Below are 19,051 nucleotides of genomic sequence, written 5' to 3'. Positions count from 1 at the left end.
TATTTCTAGACACTGTCTGGGTGGCTTGGTAGTCATTGCCCCCCTCTGTTGTAGCCTTTTTCATAACAGGGATTGGTTTTATTTTGGAATGTTTTTAGTAAATGGTTTCATGATAGTCTGTCATACTCGTCGTTAGGGGTGTAACGATACCCTAATTTCACGATTCGATACATATCACGACACTGAACTCACGATACGATATTATTGCGATACTCCAAGACATATAATAAAAGTTTAAGAAAAAATGTACTGTTGATTAAATGCTAAATTTGATATAACATTGTGGGTGTAAATGAATAGGCTTGGACAGTGGTGACACCAGAATAAATATATTCATGATTCTGAACCTGAAAATACAGAATTATTTTAGACGAATATGCTTGCACTCTGTCACTGGCTAGATGTATTTAAAATAATGTAGGCCACTTTTTACTGGTAACATAAGACTTATAACATAAGCATTATCAGGACCCACTAATATCCCCCCATTATTATACATTATATTCAACATAATATATTGTAGTTTAATGTAGTACTGACTCTGAAAACTTAAAAAAAATTCTCACAGGGTCATTTTTATTTTGGGTGAACTATCCACGATACATATTGTTGCATTTTTGTATTGCGATATATTGTGACACGATATATTGTTACACCCCTACTCGTCGTGTGTACATACTAGTCATGTGTAAGCATAAGACAATGTAACAATGAAACCAAATTATTTTAGTGCATAAACCTTTCAGAGAACTTGGAGTGTATGATTTTGAATAGTGCTTTGTGAGGCACCCACTCACAACCTAAAGTTTTATTCAAGTCCTCCCTGCTTGCTTATGGCATGGGTTTGATATCTTGTCCATTTCTACCTAAATAACCCTCTCCCGTGTCCCCTTACGAGAGGGAGTTGACTGTTAGCAAGCAGGCTTTCACTACAGAGATGGGTAAGTTGATGAGTATCTACCTACCAGTAGTTTTGATTTCACTTAAAACTGGTCTGTGGTTTCTAATGACTAATTTATCAAATTTAGCTTGTATTTCTTTCCAAAGCACTCATAGGGAGAGTCTTTTTTTGATCAGCCTGAGGACATGAATTAAGTCTTGCATGATTTGAACCTTTAACCTTTTTTATTACCAGGCCAGGCCACCTGTGATGTAGACCGCATCACATTCGGTATGCTAATTTTCCTTACAGAACAAAGCATGTTGTATTACTTTAACATTTTTTTGTTTGTTTTTTTGTTTTTTAACCGTTTAGATTTCAGGTAATGCCACGTAGGCCTCCTGACTGCTGAGGACGTCATTACGCAGATGACGTGATGTGACGTGTGCCGCCTCCCTTGTTCCTTGTTATTGGATATCGTCTCCGGTTACTATCGTAACCTCGGTTCCCTGAGAGGCGGGAACGAGACATTACGTCACTGACGTATATGGGAACTCCTTCCTTCTCCATTTTCACTGAAATCTTATAGGCTAACGCCAGCTGGAGACAGCTGGCCAATTGACGCGAACATGCAAATGCTGACCGGTCCGCGGGCAGTATAAATAGCATGGGCGCGACAATACGTCAGAATCAAGACTGAACGCTAGCACAGCTGATCAAACGGCGAGCACGGCGGCTGACGTAATGTCTCGTTCCCGCCTCTCAGGGAACCGAGGTTACGATAGTAACCGGAGACGTTCCCTTTCAAGGCGGTCACTTCGACATTACGTCACTGACGTATATGGGAACTGTATAGAATCCCGCCGTGAGCGCAGTGAAGATAAGCCCTGAACGGGGTCAAGCTACACTCCCACGAGACAACAGTTCTAAGCCAGCAGCGCCGCTAGGAGCACTCGAACTGATAGGCAAAACTAGACCAAGAAACGTCTGTTCCGACCTTACCAAGTTGCATATCCAATGCAATGAAGCGAAGGCTGCACTGGACAGGGCAGCACAATACCATAAGCACTCAAGCACGAGTTAACACAGTGTCGACGGCAATAGCGGTGACAGCTGCATAACCTTATAGCCATACACAGAGTTAACAGACATTGAAAACTACTGCGTAATGCGGAACAGCTATGTAACAGTCATAACACAGAGTTAACAGCAATGGTAACTCTGCATAATGCAGACTACTGCACAGCTGGTGATTAACAGTTCATGAGTACATGAATAAAACTCACCGAACCCAAGACGCTATAGGCAGTGCATCAAACTTGAAACCCTGGCGAACGTGTTCTGAGAAGACAGCCAGCATACCTAAATCCCGTAGGCATTAAGCCAGCATTGCAAGCGTCGAATTCAGTGAGAAAGTCTCAGTATAAACAGCACGTCCCTAGTACCATCCACCAAGCACACAAACAGCTAGTCAGACTGCTGCCTTGTGATCCACGCACATCTGCAAAGCCCTTACAGGGCCAACAGCACTCTGAGCATCAGCATCACGTGAGGCTGACGGCTCAGCAGAAGGCGGGCAGGGATCAATCTGTGCTCTGAACGGTGTAAGCGACTTCGGAACGCAGCTTGGTATCGGACTGAGAGTGACACTGCAGTCACCAGGTCCGAGACAATGCAAAATCTTTCACTTAGAATGAGCGTAGGTCTCCAAGTGCTTCGCTGGGGCGAGAGCAGGTGGAAAGGCCATCTCAAGGAGAGCTCTCAGCACTTATTAGTGTGAAGTGTCTTGCTCAACTATGGACCCAGCAGCGGACACACAAGAAGGTTCCACAGCTTGGGGCTGGGGTGCCAATCGTGCCGATCGCCTGTAGAAGCAGGACCTTCCTGAGGGGGATTGTCATGGGGGGCCCCATAACTCTCTCAGGTCCATGAACCGGGGATGATAGGCCAGTAAGGGGGTCACGAGGAAACTGACACTCCCTTGTAGAACATAGCCGATGTTCTGTAGCCGACGTACAGAAGTGCAAATTAACACATAACTGAATGTACATAAACACAGTGCTAGTGGCCGTAGCGACAACAACTGTGAATATACGCAGTTAGATAATAGCCCCATAATAGCATAGCACCTCAGTAAGTACACAAACACAGTCGTAGCCGTAGCTAGAACTATGAGTATACGAGTTAGTACAGAATAGCCAGTTGCACTGAAGGAAACGGGGCAACATAACAGCGTAGCACATGTACGTAACAGCATCGGTCGCTGTAGCGCCAACTTAATATACGCAGTAGCTCAGTATAGGCACTGAAGGATACGGGGCAACACCGCAGCATGAACACATCCATGTGCAAATAAAAGCAGCGCAGGTCGCCGTATCGACGGACACTGTGAATATGCACAGTTCGACTGGGATAGCTAGTTGCACTAATATACAGGGCAACATGACAGCATAACACAAGTGCGTAAGAATAGCGCATCCATGTATGTACATAAAATGCAGCGTAAGTCGCCATAGCGACAGAAACTGTGTAGAGACAGAAACTGAGATGCACAGTTAGATCAGGATGGCTAGCTGCACTGAAGGAAACGGGGCAGCATTACAGCATAACACATCCGTGTACGTACATACATCCAGAAACTGTGAATATGCACGGTTAGATTAGGATAGCTAGTTTTGCACTGAAGGAAACAGGGCAACAAAATAGCAAAAACACGTCCTTGTACGTACATAAGTGCAGTGTAGTCACCGTAGCGACAGAACTGTGAATATGCACAGTTAGATAGGACAGCTGGTTGTTGCACTGAAGGATAGAGGGCAACATAACAGCATAACACATCAGTGCGCACATTTAAAACATGTGTGTATAATGCAGCGCAAGTCGTCGAAGCGACCGAAACTGCATGAAAATGCGCAGTTCAAACATAATAGTCAGTTGTTGAAGGGCAACAAAACAGCATAACGCTTTAGTGTGTACACAGATGTAGCGCAAGTCGCCGTAGCGACGACTGTGACTATGCACAGTTAGATAGGATAGCTAGTTGCACTGAAGTAAACAGGGCAATGTGATAGCATAGTTACATTAATGTGTACAAAACACAGCGTCAGAGGCATAGTGACATCGACTGTGAATACGTAGTTAATCAGAATAGCCGGTTGCACTGAGGATACAGGGCAATATATAACGGCATAAATCATAGACACATCAATGTACATAACACAGCGTCAGTGGCATCGCACAACAGCTGTGAATACACAGTAATCAGAGTAGCCAGTTGCACTGAGGAAACAGGGCAATATATAGCGGCGTAATCGTAACACATATCAGTGCGTAGTGTGTACACAGCGTCAGTTGCATCGCACAACAACTGTGAATACATAGTAATCAGAATAGCCATTTGCACTGAAGGATACAGGGCAATATATAACGGCAAAAATCATAACACATATCAGTGTGTAGTGTGTACATAAACACAGCGTCAGTTGCATCGCACGACAACTGTGAATACGCACTGCGTAGAATACGTAGTAGTCAGAATAGCCATTTGCACTGAAGGATACAGGGCAATATACAACGGCAAAATTCATAACACATATCAGTGTGCAGTGTGTACGTAAACAAAGCGTCAGTTGCACCACGTAACAACTGCGAATACGCACTGCGTAGTAATCAGAATAGCCATTGCACTGAAGGATACAGGGCAATATACAACGGCAAATTCATAACACATATCAGTGTGTATTGTGTACGTAACAGCGTCAGTTGCATCGCGCAACAACTGTGAATACGTAGTAGTCAGAATAGCCATTTGCACTGAAGGATACAGGGCAATATACAACGGCAAAATTCATAACACATATCAGTGTGTATTGTGTACGTAACACAGCGTCAGTTGCAACACGCAACAACTGTGAATACGTACTGCGTAGTAATCAGAATAGCCATTTGCACTGAAAAATACAGGGCAATATATAGTGGCATAAATCCTAACACATAAGTGTGTAGTGTGTACGTAACACAGCGCAGTTGCATCACACAACAACTGTGACTACGTAGTAATCAGAATAGCCAGTCGCACTGAAGGATACAGGGCAATATCGTGGCATAAGCATAACACACACATATCAGTGTACATAAACACAGCGTCAGTGGCATCGCACAGCAACTGTAAATACATAGTTGAATCAGAATAGCCAGTTGCACTGAAGGATACAGGGCAATTTATAGCGGCATAAATCACGAACACATAACAGAGTGCAGTGTGTACGTAAACACAGCGTCATTTGCGTTGCACAACAACTGTGGTTAAATCAGAATGGCCGGTTGCACTGAAGGATACAGGGCAATATATAATGGCACAAATCATAGCACAGTGTTCAGTGTGTACATAAACACAGCGTCAGTGGCGTAGCGACAACAACTGTGAATACGTAGTTGAATGGCCAGTTGCACTGAAGGATACAGGGCAATATATAACGGCACAAATCATAGCACATATTAGTGTGCAGTGTGTACATAAACACAGCGTCAGTGGCGTAGCGACAACAACTGTGAATACGAAGTTAATCAGAATGGCCAGTTGCACTGAAGGATACAGGGCAATATATAACGGCACAAATCATAGCACATAATAGTGTGCAGTGTGTACATAAACACAGCGTCAGTGGCGTAGCGACAACAACTGTGAATACGAAGTTAATCAGAATGGCCAGTTGCACTGAAGGATACAGGGCAATATATAACGGCACAAATCATAGCACATAATAGTGTGCAGTGTGTACATAAACACAGCGTCAGTGGCGTAGCGACAACAACTGTGAATACGTAAGTTAGTTAAATCAGCATGGCCAGTTGCACTGAAGGATACAGGGCAGCCTGACAACATAAGCTGTAAGCACATCAATATGTAATGTTATGTAGGCCCAGCGTCAACAGCATAAGCGGTAACGACTGCGCAACCCCGTAGTCAAAACCGACTAGAAGGGGGGTAAACACTCACCGGATTGCGGCTGTGCACTTTCCATTGTCAGAGCGGGGCGTCTAGAGACTCATAGCATCCGCACTTTCTCTTTTAGACACGGAGCCATGGCCTTTGCCTCGTCTATCTAGACGCGCGTCTTGCGCACGACTTACCAAGGACGTCGTGGAAGACGGAGTCTTTCTTGAAGTAGCCTGGCTGATATACCGGGCTAAGTATTATCAACAGAGCCTATCGCGTCGAGTCCTTCTAGCGAGCCCGCGAAGAGGACCGGAGTGGCGACGGGCAGCGTCAACTAGGGCGGGAGAGGGCCCACCAGCGGCCTGCTGGCGGCAGTGGGCCTCATCCCCGCTGATGCCCGAGTTTATTCCCCTGAGGACGCACACTGTCCGGCACAGCCTTTGTCGTCCGTGAGTGCGGCCTCGGTTGATCCTTGTTAGGGTAGAGCGAGTCAATAGGACCCGCACATATCTGGCATATAGGTTAGCAGCCATCGGATGCGGGGAGGAAACATGGTGAGTAACCTCTATTGCAACTTCCACGATGACTTCAGATAAGACTTCTAGCGTGAAGAAAGAGATTCTGACGTATTGTCGCGCCCATGCTATTTATACTGCCCGCGGACCGGTCAGCATTTGCATGTTCGCGTCAATTGGCCAGCTGTCTCCAGCTGGCGTTAGCCTATAAGATTTCAGTGAAAATGGAGAAGGAAGGAGTTCCCATATACGTCAGTGACGTAATGTCGAAGTGACCGCCTTGAAAGGGAACCCTCCGCCCTCCGACGCAGTTGTCAAAAAAACCTAAGCTAGTTTGTAAACACCGTCGACGGCAGATTTTCTTGGAGATTTGTAACATCTCCCAGCCCTTGACAATGAAGTTTATGTACAAAGAAGAACATCCCTTTGAGAAGCGACGGTCCGAGGGGGAGAAAATCAGAAAGAAGTACCCGGACAGAGTGCCTGTGAGTCAGACAAATGAGTTGTTTTTGTCAGGGCCCTGCTTGTACAGATAACGGAAACCTATCGAGGAATAACATAGTGACAACGCTCATTTGTATGGACGAATCGTGGGAAAATAGTTAAAAACGCGAAATCGAGTATATATACGATTAATTAATGAATTGTCATCGATGTTTTTAAGCTGTCCTTCAAATATGAAAGGACTAGCGTTAGCGTCGTTAGCTTCTGTCTTAATTGGAAATTGTGGCATCGTTTGAAGTACAAGTAATAGAATAATGAATATCTTTTTATGAGAATATATGATATAGGTTTAAATATTTGTGACATTTGATAAACTTCAAGGTTTTAAACATCATAAATATTGAGCCGGTAGCTAAACTGCTTTGTATACCGCACATGATTGTTTTTTTTCTTTTTCCGCACATGATATTGAATCATTCAAATGAACCTTGTTGTTTTGACAGAGTCAAGGACAAAATGCCTAGAAAATTAAGTTTTCTGACGCATTACCATGTGTCCTCACACTGGGTTAATTTTCAGTTGCATTATGTGTCCTCAGTAAAATATCAGTGGGGAAATTTGTTAGAATGGGAATGAGCCCTAAACTGGGGAAATACCCTTGCTTTGATATTATACTACTGAAAGATGCAGTTGTTCTCAAATGACTGACTGGTTACTTTTTATCATCATCACTGATTTGTTTTCCACAGGTGATCGTCGAGAAAGCTCCCAAAGCCAGAATAGGAGATCTGGACAAGAAGAAATATCTTGTCCCTTCTGACCTCACAGGTTAATTTTCTTGTAAAATCCAGATTAATTTGCTCAATATTGAATGGAATTAAAATATGTAGGATGTGAATGTATTGACACATTTTCTTGTGTTTGAAGTGGGACAGTTCTACTTCCTCATTCGGAAAAGGATCCACTTGAGGGCCGAAGATGCCCTCTTCTTCTTTGTCAACAACGTCATTCCTCCCACATCAGCCACTATGGGGCTGCTCTACCAGGTACATCTTTCATTCTCTTGTGAATAATTCTGAACATAATTTATTTTGCTTACTCCATCTTTTGCACCTGTTTGTTTACATCAGTAGAATTGAGAAAGTGATGTTTTTGCTCAATAAAAATGAAGCATTTCTAAACTCTTTGTCTCTTTTTCTGTATTTTAGGAGCATCATGAAGAAGACTTTTTCCTTTACATTGCCTACAGTGATGAAAGCGTCTATGGGGACGTTTTGAGAGATGTGTAACGAATTTACTTGCCCCACAATACCCCTCTTTAAAATAAAATGATCAATACGTTAGTTCACAAAAAGTGTACATGTTGAATGCACTTTCATATCCTCCTCCTTGTCTGTTTATGAAATCTTGTTTTTACTCTATGCTGCCTGCATATTGTTCCTTCCTACCCAAGAGTTCTGCCCTCATTCTTGCTTTTAGGCCTGATACTTTGTCCTGGTCTGTTTCAGTAAATTAGTAGTACTCATATCCGTAAAAGCTTTTTCAATGTTCTACACTTCTCCTTTCAACTTTTCTCACTTTCCTTTGGCACCAACATGCATCCTGAAGTCACTTTGCTATTCTACAGTCGTTAATGTTTGGTTTGATTTTGTTTTTAGTTACCATATTTGCACAGACCAAAATCACTGATAATACTGGACTATCATACCATGTAATGTGTATGAGTGTGAGTGTGAGTGTGTATCATTGCCAATTATTATTTTGAAATGGGTTTGGATTGCTGTTCATTTGAATAAATTGGTTAAAAGATTAAAACGTTTATTTTGTAGGAGTCATATTGTAGGAGATTTTTTATTATGGTTTGGTGTGTTTTGTTCCTTTTCCCCTAAAAGCTCCATCTGTAGCTTGCCACCATTATAAACCTGATGTAAAAATCTACCTGTGTGAGTCTTTAATGGATCTTGACTTGTACTTTTCTCACAGATCTTAGAATATCTGTTGCGCATGTTTCTTAATAGTACGTATTACAACATTACGGATATGAATTAATATAAAAAAGTCAAGTGCATTGTGATCCTGGTCAATAGTGCCCATGATTTTGCAGATCTCATTTTATTTTATTTATATTTCATGAACTAATGATTATAAGTAATACCTGAAGAGAAGCCTTACTAGTTATTAACAACATGAGATAAGATGGCCATGTAACAATTGCTTGTAAGAAAACTGGCCATTTTTTAATTGGTTTTAAAGATTTACAAATACAGCCCGGGGTACATTAGGATAAACAGAAAGAGAGAAAAAAGGTTCAGTAAAACATTTAATTGTTCACAGATATTAACACATTTAACAGTTTTCTTATTTTTCAAACTTAATATTGTTTTAGGTATTGCTAAACTTCCTTCCAATTTAAAAATATAGTCTTGTTTCACACATATATATACATTTATGCATACTAAATTTAGCTAATAGACGTAGCAAATTAATTAAATTATATTCCTTATAATACATGTCGTAAGTGAAAATAACCCATGAATAAAACAATTTTAAAACATACAGTGCCATGCATAAGTTTAGACACCCATGCTAAAGTTGACTAAAAAGAGGAATAAAAAAATCATCTTTTGGAAATTAAACTTAATGCCTTAATAAAAAAAATTAGGAAAAATCCAACCTTTAAGGACACCAATTTTCTTTGTGAATGAATAATGTATCGTAAATAAATAAATGTTCTTCCTTAAAATACAGGGTGCATAAGTCTGGACACCCCTATGTTAAATTCCCATAGAGGCAGGCAGATTTTTATTTTTAAAGGCCAGTTACTTCATGGATCCAGGATACTATGCATCCTGATAAAGTTCCCTTGGCCTTTGGAATTAAAATAGCCCCACATCATCACATAGCCTTCACCATACCTAGAGATTGGCATGGAGTACTTTCCATAAGATCATCTCTCAATGCAAATCAAACCAGCTATTAGGCTAACTGAAATAAAACCATGCCAATCTCTAGGTATGGTGAAGGCTATGTGATGATGTGGGGCTATTTTAATTCCATTGATTTTTTATTCCTCTTTTTAGTCAACTTTAGCATGGGTGTCTAAACTTATGCATGGCACTGTAGTTGAAAGCTGGGCATAATGAAAACATGCCGTTCGTTTCATTTCCAAGTGGAGCTCAAGTTCACTGCTCAGTGCAGAGCCGAATGACGCCCAGTTCCCCTTCACTGCACGTCAGGGGTTGAGGTTGAGCTTGACCTCTGACCTCTGACCTAGTCCAGACAATGGCCCTGTCCCAAATGGCACACTCCGGACTTGTGGACTTCCTCAGAGTCCACACTTTGGTGACATCATGTAGTGCAGACCTATAGTGCCCTTGGCATGAGTCCATGAGGCGCATTGAGAGGTATTTTTGGGACAGACTCGATCGTCACACCGGATCTCCATGTCAGCTACACAGCCTGCTTTTACAGTTCTATATTTTGATATTATGCATGCCACCTAGATGGCCATTAGACAATAGATACATCATGCTTATTTAAATGATGTATACAGTTGTACATAATAATACATAATGTTCCATTTGAACTAAGATAACAATTTTAACACATAATGAAAGTTTGAGAGTTTCAGATGAATTTACAGGTTTCAATATTCAAACTATGTTTACATGACTTAGTAAAGCCCTGACATTCGGTTCTATTTATTTATGAATCATAATGCGATTGTATTATTCAACGCGCTATTATTATGTTTGAGACATCAACCGCTGCTCGATGACCATAATGTTTGTATAAACTGTAGGTAACAACTGGTAAAATGTACATCTAGGTCATAAAAACGTAATATTTTCTTCTCAGCCATGTCAACAATTGTCCGTGAGCGAAATCTCCTCCCATCCGTTGTCTGGATGGCCTTTCGCAAGGATTCCTTGGTAGTTAAAGTGTGTGGAGCCTGCATCTATGCGGGCTTCGTGGAAGACCGCTTCAAGGGTACAAAGGGGGTGCTGCTGAGCACACTTCAGAGTGTTAAAATGCTGAATGGGACAGCCACGCGCAATTTAAGTCCACGAGACCGAAAGTCCACATGAAGTGCGCCATTTGGGACAGGGCCAAAGACGTCCAGCTAACGCCAGCTAATGGGTGGAGTACGGTGGCCCAGTAGTGCACAACACAACGAAATTTAAAAAGCAAGCATAAGTTCACAACACAACGAAATTAAGCCACAAATTGTACATTGAAATTGTATTGTGGCTTATTTAAGTTGTGTTGTACATTTTTCCGTTGTGCTGTGGCTCTTTTATGTTATGTTGTACATTTTCCCTTGTGTTGTGGCTTAATTTCGTTTTGTTGTGAACTTATGTTTGCTTTTTAAATTTCGTTGTGTTGTGCACTACTGGGCCACCGTATGGAGGGATAGAGTTAAAGGTAGGGTTGGACCTTCTAGCGAACACCCATTACTCGCAAATTACATTTAGAGAGGGGGAGCTGGACGTCCAGAGAAGAGGAGCTGGACAGCAATGGCTCTGCAGTGAGCAGCCGCTTCATTTCTGTTCACACATGGGTGTTCACCATAGACAGTAAAAGAAATGGACACAGCGACCCCATTGGATTCAACGGAGAAAAGTGAAGTCAATTAGAAGCACTCACTTCCTGATGGCTGACCGTACTGCGCAGACTCAAACTGAGCTTGACGACGTAGATGTGACGTGCGCAACCTGTCTGTCTTCTAGTAGCTGTGCCAAGAGAAATCTGAATCATTCCCTTCCGAAACTTGCAGAGACGGAGAGTGTGAGTAGGAGGTGTCCATGAGCTAGGAGCAACTTTTGCTAAGTATTCTGATTAATTATTTTGTCATTTTGCCTCCACGTCCCCCCGATTGCCCGCGAGCTTCTCCTCCTGTCCATACGGTAATTTCTCTACTGTGCGACAGAGAGTCACGTGGTTATGACGTAATCGTTAGCCTATTTCTACAAGGTAATGGAGCCTTTTATACATTTTCGTGTTTCTTTAGAAATAAATAATGGACAAATGGAGTCTTTAAACGCCTCAGATGTAAAGTTATTCGCTGTCAAAGTGACGCCAAAATTAATGGAATCAAAGGAATGCTAACAGCATGGTCTGCTGATCAATGGCGGCCCCAGGGAAGCTTCAGGTTTTTCTGAAAGAGTACCCCCTTGGTGTTCACAGGTTCACAGTCACACTTGCCGTCATCAAGACACACCCACAGCGGAAGTGCGCCAAACTGGGTTTCCTGTCATTTTTATTTTGGTTAATTACTGATACACTTGTTTATTTTTCTTAAAGGAAAGCCTTCAGACAAGCTCAGCATACTTTTAATCTCAGAAACGGACAAAAGTGCGTTACATGAAGATTCCACGAATTTCACTGCAAGAGTTTTATTTAGTTCGCTGATTTTGCAAGCTAGCTGCCTAAGCTGTCACTTGAGCCGTTAGCCTGCTAGCCTAATGGTCAGGTGTTAATGCAACTTACTGGAAAAAGAAAACATTGAAATCAGTTTCGTCTGTAAAATCATGCTTATGAAAGGTGATTTTCTTGGACAGATTAACTGAATAGCCCGTCAAAACATTCAGGTTACTGCAAGCATAGCCAGCTAGCTTGTCAAGTCATTATAGAGCTAACCCGGTGCAGGGAGTTTGCTCATTTACTGCCTTCTATTGCTTCTCAGATTACCACATCTCTTTCTTCTAGTTTATATTTTGCTCTAACTCGTAGTCTTTGGTTTTTAGAATTGATATGGTAAGTTGGTTTATGCAACGTAAGCAAGGCTTGTCAACTTTTTGACTGCTGCCTTAGTTTGTGTTTGTGATGTGTCATCCTGAACCTCTGAAATTTTTTAATTGTGCTGCACAGAAATAATAAGAATGTTATTGGTTCTGTTATGTTTTTAACATGTTATTTAACAAGGTAAAAAATCTTCAGACTTTCAGTTCTTTAATTGGTTCTCACTCTTCACTATTCTTGCTGTGGAAAGGCCACTAATAAATGAAATGTAATCTTAGTGGACTCATTAGTGACAAAAAAATGATTTCATGATCTATGTGTAACTTTTTTTTTTTTTTACCTGACATCTCTACTCCAGCTGGCACCACCAATCCCTACCATCATGCCGGCTCTTCTGGAGAGGCCCAAACTGTCTAATGCCATGGCACGTGCCTTACACAAGCACATTATGAGAGAGAGGGAGCGGAAGAGGCAAGGTAAGCCCTGGAATCTCCTGCATATTATTTTTACTGAAAATAAATAAAATAATTCCCACGTTCATGTTGAATTCCGGTGCTTTGTGTGAATTTTAGAGTTGTTGGTGATGTGCATGTAGCAAATTTGTAAGTCTTTTTTTAAAAATAACTTTGTTGTCAATTGTTTATCTCAGAGGAGGAAGAGGTTGACAAAATGATGGAACAGAAACTAAAAGAAGAGGAAGAGAGGAAGAGGAAGAAAGAGATGGAGGAGAGGATGTCCTTAGAGGAGACTAAAGAGCAGGTAAGTCTGTATGATTGCCACATTCTAAAACTTGGATTATATGCAAAAAGATGCAGGCGTTATTGCACAGGACTCCTGACCAATCTTTTTACTCTCTCTATCTCTCTGTCTTCAGATTATGAAGATGGGAGTGAAGCTACAGGGTCTTCAAGAGGAGAAGCACCAGCTTTTCCTACAGCTGAAGAAAGTCCTACACGAAGAGGAGAAAAGACGACGGAAAGAACAGAGGTACGGGAAAGAGTAAGTTTTTTTTGTTTTTGTTTTTAAAGAGAGAAAATAAGACTTTTATTCAGCAAGGTTGCATTAAACGGATTAAAAGTGTCAGTAATTTTTTATAACAAATAAATGCTGTTCTTTTGAAATTTAGCAAAGAATCTTGAAAAAAGTATCTTAAGGTTTCCTCAAAAATATTAAGCATTAATAAGAAAAAAATTGAGCTCCAAATCAGCATATTAAAAACAATTCTGAAGGATCACGTGACACCAAAGACTGGAATAATGGCTACTGAAAAAAATGGCAAAACTGAAAATTCCCCACAAAAAGGCGAAAAAAAAAAACATTATCCAAACTGTCTGTTATTCAGTTTACAACTAGAATTCTTTTATGTTTACAGTGACATGACAACTCTGACTGCAGCAACATACCAGCCAAACATGGCCATCCACCCTGGACAGCACCTTCTTAGCATGCAAGGTGACCACTATTTGGCATTTTTAGGCATTCGTTAAAGTAGTATAAAGTTGTGGAGGTCATTTAGACTTGTTGCTTTTTATTTTGTTAGAATTGCCCTACAATAATTTCTTTATTTTGCTCCACCCCTTGTTTTCTATCAGCGGGTCAGGTGAGTCATGGACGCCCAGGTGCTCTTCTTGGGGAACGCAGTAAACAGCTCTTCCAGTCTCCAGTCATTCCTGTGAGTGTGACACTTTAATGTAAATCAATCTATATGTGTTTAAAACAAAGCAACACTTTTTAATGGTTAAGTTACTCACATTTGTTTTGTATGTTTTGGTGTCTGTGCTTGTGTTAATTGAAAATATTATTGGCTGCTTGCCACCGCCACAGTCGCGTCATTTCCAGTCTCCGGCGGGATTTAGTGCCGGTGGGGCAGAGCATGGCCAGTACTCCGGAGCCCAGTCGAGTCACAGCCCGTATGGAGTCACCCAGCAACAGCATACATCACCTTTTGCCTCCAGTCAGCCAGTGCCAGCCAACTATGCCAGTGGTTCACAACTTAGAGGTACCTTGTTTTAATGTTCCCTCAGTGCTTATGTTTGGAGATACGGGTATGTTTGATTATTTGCTTGTAAGACTCATCCTGACTCTCTGTGGTCATAAAAAAATGACCATGACTTCTTGTAAAGAGTAGGGGTGTAATTGTCTCTATCACTGTCCTCTTCACTTACGGCTGGTGTGTAGCGAGTGTACTGTTGCACTGTGGCTGTCGTCGCCTCAACCGGGGTGTGTTTCCCAAAAGCAACTATGGTCTCAAGTTCCGTCATTACCAACAGAGCTCGATGGAACTTTCGACCATAGTTGGCTAACAATTCTTTTGGGAAACGCACCCCTGGGTTTTTCCTGGCTCAAAACGAGGCAGAGGTGGGAAAATCCTGATCATGTATTTTAATAATAAGATAATTAAATTTGTATTTTTCGTAGACCATCATATAGCCTACTGTGTTTCCCACAGTATTTTCGTGGGTGGAGCTTGGTACCTCTAGGGGGGTCCGGGGGTATTTTTTCCCTAATTTTATTAAATGTATCCTCCATCTTTCATTTCAAATTCTTAAATTTGATCAATACATTCAATTAGAATAACAAGACACTAGGCTGTTACCAATCAAATTAAATAATAATTTACATCGAAAAATTGCAACTGTATTAAATGAGATTATGAGATTGTTTTAAATATTTTTTGAATGTACAAATAAGGAATGTTGAAAAGAATGATACTTTGAAACTAAACCGCCAGTAGGTGGCGGCAGGCGACCATCTTAATGAGCGAGTCATTGAGTCATTCATTCAAACGATTCGTTCAAACGGCTGATTTATTCAGAATGAGGCAGTATATGAACGGGTAATTGAATCTTTGACTCAACCGATTCGTTCATGAAACATGGCTGAGTGTTGCTGTGAGATGTTCTGCTGTGATCTTTGTTTGGAACTTGATTAATTGGAACGTTATGTTTTTATTACTTCTCCCGCCCGACCCGCGGATTATGATCCGCGCAGCACTATCTATCGGCACACTATACGGTTTGAGAATGGACACAGGCCGGGAACCTGCAACAGAACCGTCCGTCATGGTGGAAAAAGTGTATCTGAGCATTGACTGTGTGTCCGAGTTTTGTCGAGAGCCTGAGGCGGCACGAAATTTGACGGAGGTGGCCGCCTCCATGCAGGAAAAACCCTGCTGAATGCTGCACACTGGGTGTGGTTGAGCAGAGACCCTGATCCCATTGTTAAGCATTTTGACTGTACAGTAGTATCTAAACATTCGCTATATAAAAGTGCTTCATTCATTAATTCAAAGGTTCTTATGATCTTTTCCTTGTTGTGTAAATTTGTGATATGTTGATTTGATGTTATCTTTTTCTGTTTCCAGGTACATCAGCTTTCCAGACCATGCAGTACCTGCCCCATCAGCAGCAGGGCTATGCTGTCCACAGTCACTTCACCTCTCAGCCAGGTGTGTGTAATGCGTGTGTGAATGACTTAATTTCCCTATAGCATACTTTTATAATGAAATATTACAGTATTATTTAAATATTTGTATGCCGATTTTTAATCATCAATGTTGCTGCGCATAAAAAGTGTTTCAAATCAGTTACTCGGAAGGAAGGTACCGTACCTACACTACCATTTAAAAGTTTGGTGTTGGTTTGGTTTTAATGTTGTTGAAAGAAATCTCTTATGCTCACCAAGGCTGTATTGAAATACTATTACTGTTTTCTTCCTGTGATGGCAAAGCAAAATTTTCTGCAGCCATTACGGCAGTCTTTAGTGTCACATGAAATTATTCTAATATGCTGATTTGGTGCTTAAGAAACATTCATATTTTTGATACGATATTCCTGCTTCAGGATGAATATAAAGTTTTTTGTTTGTTTTTTTAAACTGCCTTTATTTGAAATAGAAAGCTTTTGTAACATTATAAATCTCTTTATCCTTGCTGAATAGTTTTATTATTATTGTACTCCAGCTTTATTTTAATAGTATTAATTTCTTTATAAAAATCATTCTGACCCCCAAAGGCAGCTCAGTGAGTTTTGGAACGGGGCCTTTGTCACACAAATGTTAAAATTTCCTCCCATCTTCTTCTTGGCAGACACATTCACTCTCTTTCTGTGTTCCATCCTTCTCTCTAGGTTACATCCCCAGTGCTGGAATTCCCCTGCAAAAACAGCTGGAACATGCCAACCAGCAGTCCGGCTTCACAGACTCTGTAAGCTGGGTTGGAAGTACACTCACTAAACTAGAAAAGGATGGTCAGCTGAGTGTCTGTGTAACTCATGACTCATATTTGTGTTTTTCAGAGTTCACTGAGGCCCATGCATCCACAGGCTCTACATGTCAGTGCTGCAGGTTTGCTGCCCACTCCCTCTATTGCTGTCCAGATCCCTCCTGGAAAGGTCAGAGCCAAAACAAATGAATTAAATGTGTGTTAACACAGCATTGTAACCTGCTGCATTATCGCAGATATTCATCCTTAAATAGTTGAATTTTATTGCTCTTGCCGTTCTTTGGGCATAAATGTCTTGCTCGTTTCTTTGGACAGTCTGGATTATCATATGCACATCCACCAAGGGCAGCTTCCCCAGGGGCATTCACACATGGAACGCCCTCACAACAAGCACATGCAGTGAGTTCTGTCCAAACTAAGTATACTGTTTTATTAATAGCATATATGTACGTTTATACACTACTGTTCAAAAGTTTGGAGTTTTTTATTCAGCAAGGATGCATTAAATTGTTCAAAAGTGACCTTAAAGACTTTTACGTTGTTACAAAAGATTTTTGTTTTAAATAAATGCTGTTCTTATGAACTTCTAATTCATCAAAGAATCCTGAAAAGGTATATCATGGTTTCCACTCAGAAATATTAAGCAGCACAACTGTTTTCAAAATGAATGATTCCTGAAGAATCATGTGACACTGAAGACTGGAGTAATGATGCTGAATATTCATCTTTGCCATCACAAGAATAGATTACAAATATTTAAATAGAAAGCAGTTATTTTAAATTGTAATCATATTTCACAATATTCACAAAACTGTATTTTAATCTAGTAAATGCAGCCTCTGTGAGCATAAGAGACTACTTTCAAAACATAAAAAATCTTACCAACCCCACACTTTTGAACTGTAGTGTGAACACTACATTTTAATTGATAAAAAAGATTCAATTGGCTTTAATCGTTTAGTGCCTGATTAAGATCTGTATAAGGAAAGTGACTTCTAATTTTTTTCTCATTCTGTTGTACAGGCTACATTTCAAAGCTCCTCTCAACCAACCCCTCGCCACACCTACCTCTCTCACAGCCAATCAGGGCAGAGGTTTTACCACCATGGCAAATAGCTATTGATTTCACTCTAAAGCAGAGTATTCGGGGTAGAAGAACAGATTCATCACTTACACTTTGGAGCCTTTTGGAATTAAAGCTACACAACGCTTGGCATCATAGTGTTATCACGTAGAACACATGACTGTATTACTGTCACATGCAAGTCATTTTCTCTATTCTTCAGCTGTTATACCTCACTTTGCAACAGGGTATGTCATTTATTTCAATATTACAGTGGGATGTGTCTGAATGTTTCTGTTATTCATATGAAGACATTGACAACAGCTGTGCCAACATTAGTAACATTACAATACCACCATTAAATGACACAACTAGAGTTAAATCTGGTTTTAAAAACTAACTGAACAATGTAGAAACAGATTAGAAGATTATATTTCCATGTCCTGTAACAGACCTCCCACTCAGGGCCATCTATAATTTGCATTAACACTGATGAATGCACCTCTTCCCTAATTCAAAGAATAGGGAAATAATATTTTCATATGATTTTAAATTGTAATGTAATGTTTTTAGCCAACCAACTGAATTTCACAAAATTGCACTTAAAAATCTTAATTTTATTAATAATCTGTTTTTAAAAAAAACTTCTTAAAATAGTAATAAAGAGGTGTGTAGAAAAATAAATCCTTTGACTTTGTCATCTTTTTATTTAGAGTCTGTTTTATTCTTTGAAAAGTCGCTTAATTATGTAGTTGGATTAAGTTTGACAGCACTGACTCGGAACAATTTAGTTGTTAGTTTTTAGATTCAACTTTGGTCTGTTGTTTTTCGTAGGATGTTTCTCTACAGGGGAATTCCAGAGTAATTGACCACATATTACTTCATGTCATCTTTAAAGCATGCCAGTTTTTTTTTGGTCGGCCCTACCCAAATTTTTGTTGAGTTTAAGCAGGTATGCATATACTATTGTAAGTTAATGAACCAATTCTAGTATTTTATTTCAATCATTGTAAGGCACATAACTTTGCAGCTTCCCCACTAACTCATAAACATCTCATGTTCAGAAGCCATTATGAGTAAATCACTTGTTTTGTACTTTTAAATGGACAGTTTAAAGGGGTCAACATTTGCCTTGATCCTTTGACATATAAGATGTCTCTACTATTAAAACACCCTGCAAGTTTCAGTTTGAAACACCCTCATTATAAACAAAGCATTTATTTAATTTAATCAAGGTCCAAAAATG

The 19,051-nt window shown here is 40.4% G+C and overlaps 2 protein-coding genes across 6 annotated transcripts; both read left to right on the top strand.

Annotated features, from left to right (window-relative positions):
- The first annotated feature begins 6,686 nt into the window (after positions 1 to 6,686).
- gabarapa (GABA(A) receptor-associated protein a) lies at positions 6,687 to 8,716 on the top strand. The gene is made up of 4 exons (XM_084414087.1): positions 6,687 to 6,819; positions 7,528 to 7,606; positions 7,706 to 7,824; positions 7,987 to 8,716. The coding sequence occupies exons 1-4, from the start codon at positions 6,730 to 6,732 to the stop codon at positions 8,065 to 8,067; spliced, it is 369 nt and encodes a 122-aa protein (XP_084270213.1). The 5' UTR covers positions 6,687 to 6,729; the 3' UTR covers positions 8,068 to 8,716.
- A 3,276-nt stretch (positions 8,717 to 11,992) lies between these two features.
- Positions 11,993 to 18,489, top strand: gps2 (G protein pathway suppressor 2). Of its 5 annotated transcripts, none has more exons than XM_084413003.1 (12): positions 11,993 to 12,133; positions 12,879 to 12,996; positions 13,170 to 13,279; positions 13,395 to 13,507; positions 13,893 to 13,972; positions 14,113 to 14,192; positions 14,345 to 14,519; positions 15,885 to 15,968; positions 16,648 to 16,724; positions 16,816 to 16,911; positions 17,058 to 17,141; positions 17,766 to 18,489. In XM_084413003.1, the coding sequence occupies exons 2-12, from the start codon at positions 12,903 to 12,905 to the stop codon at positions 17,856 to 17,858; spliced, it is 1,086 nt and encodes a 361-aa protein (XP_084269129.1). In that variant the 5' UTR covers positions 11,993 to 12,133; positions 12,879 to 12,902; the 3' UTR covers positions 17,859 to 18,489. The 5 variants fall into 5 exon arrangements, with proteins under 5 accessions (XP_084269129.1, XP_084269126.1, XP_084269125.1 ...); XM_084413000.1 differs by having other exon boundaries at positions 11,996 to 12,535; XM_084412999.1 differs by having other exon boundaries at positions 11,996 to 12,535; positions 13,395 to 13,519.
- Positions 18,490 to 19,051: the final 562 nt, after the last annotated feature.

Source organism: Rutilus rutilus (genome assembly GCF_951802725.1).
Source record: "Rutilus rutilus genome assembly, chromosome: 7".
Classification (NCBI taxonomy): Eukaryota; Metazoa; Chordata; class Actinopteri; order Cypriniformes; family Leuciscidae; genus Rutilus; species Rutilus rutilus.
The sequence above is the reverse complement of the archived record's forward strand: the minus strand, read 5'-3'. Positions and strand labels throughout refer to the sequence as shown.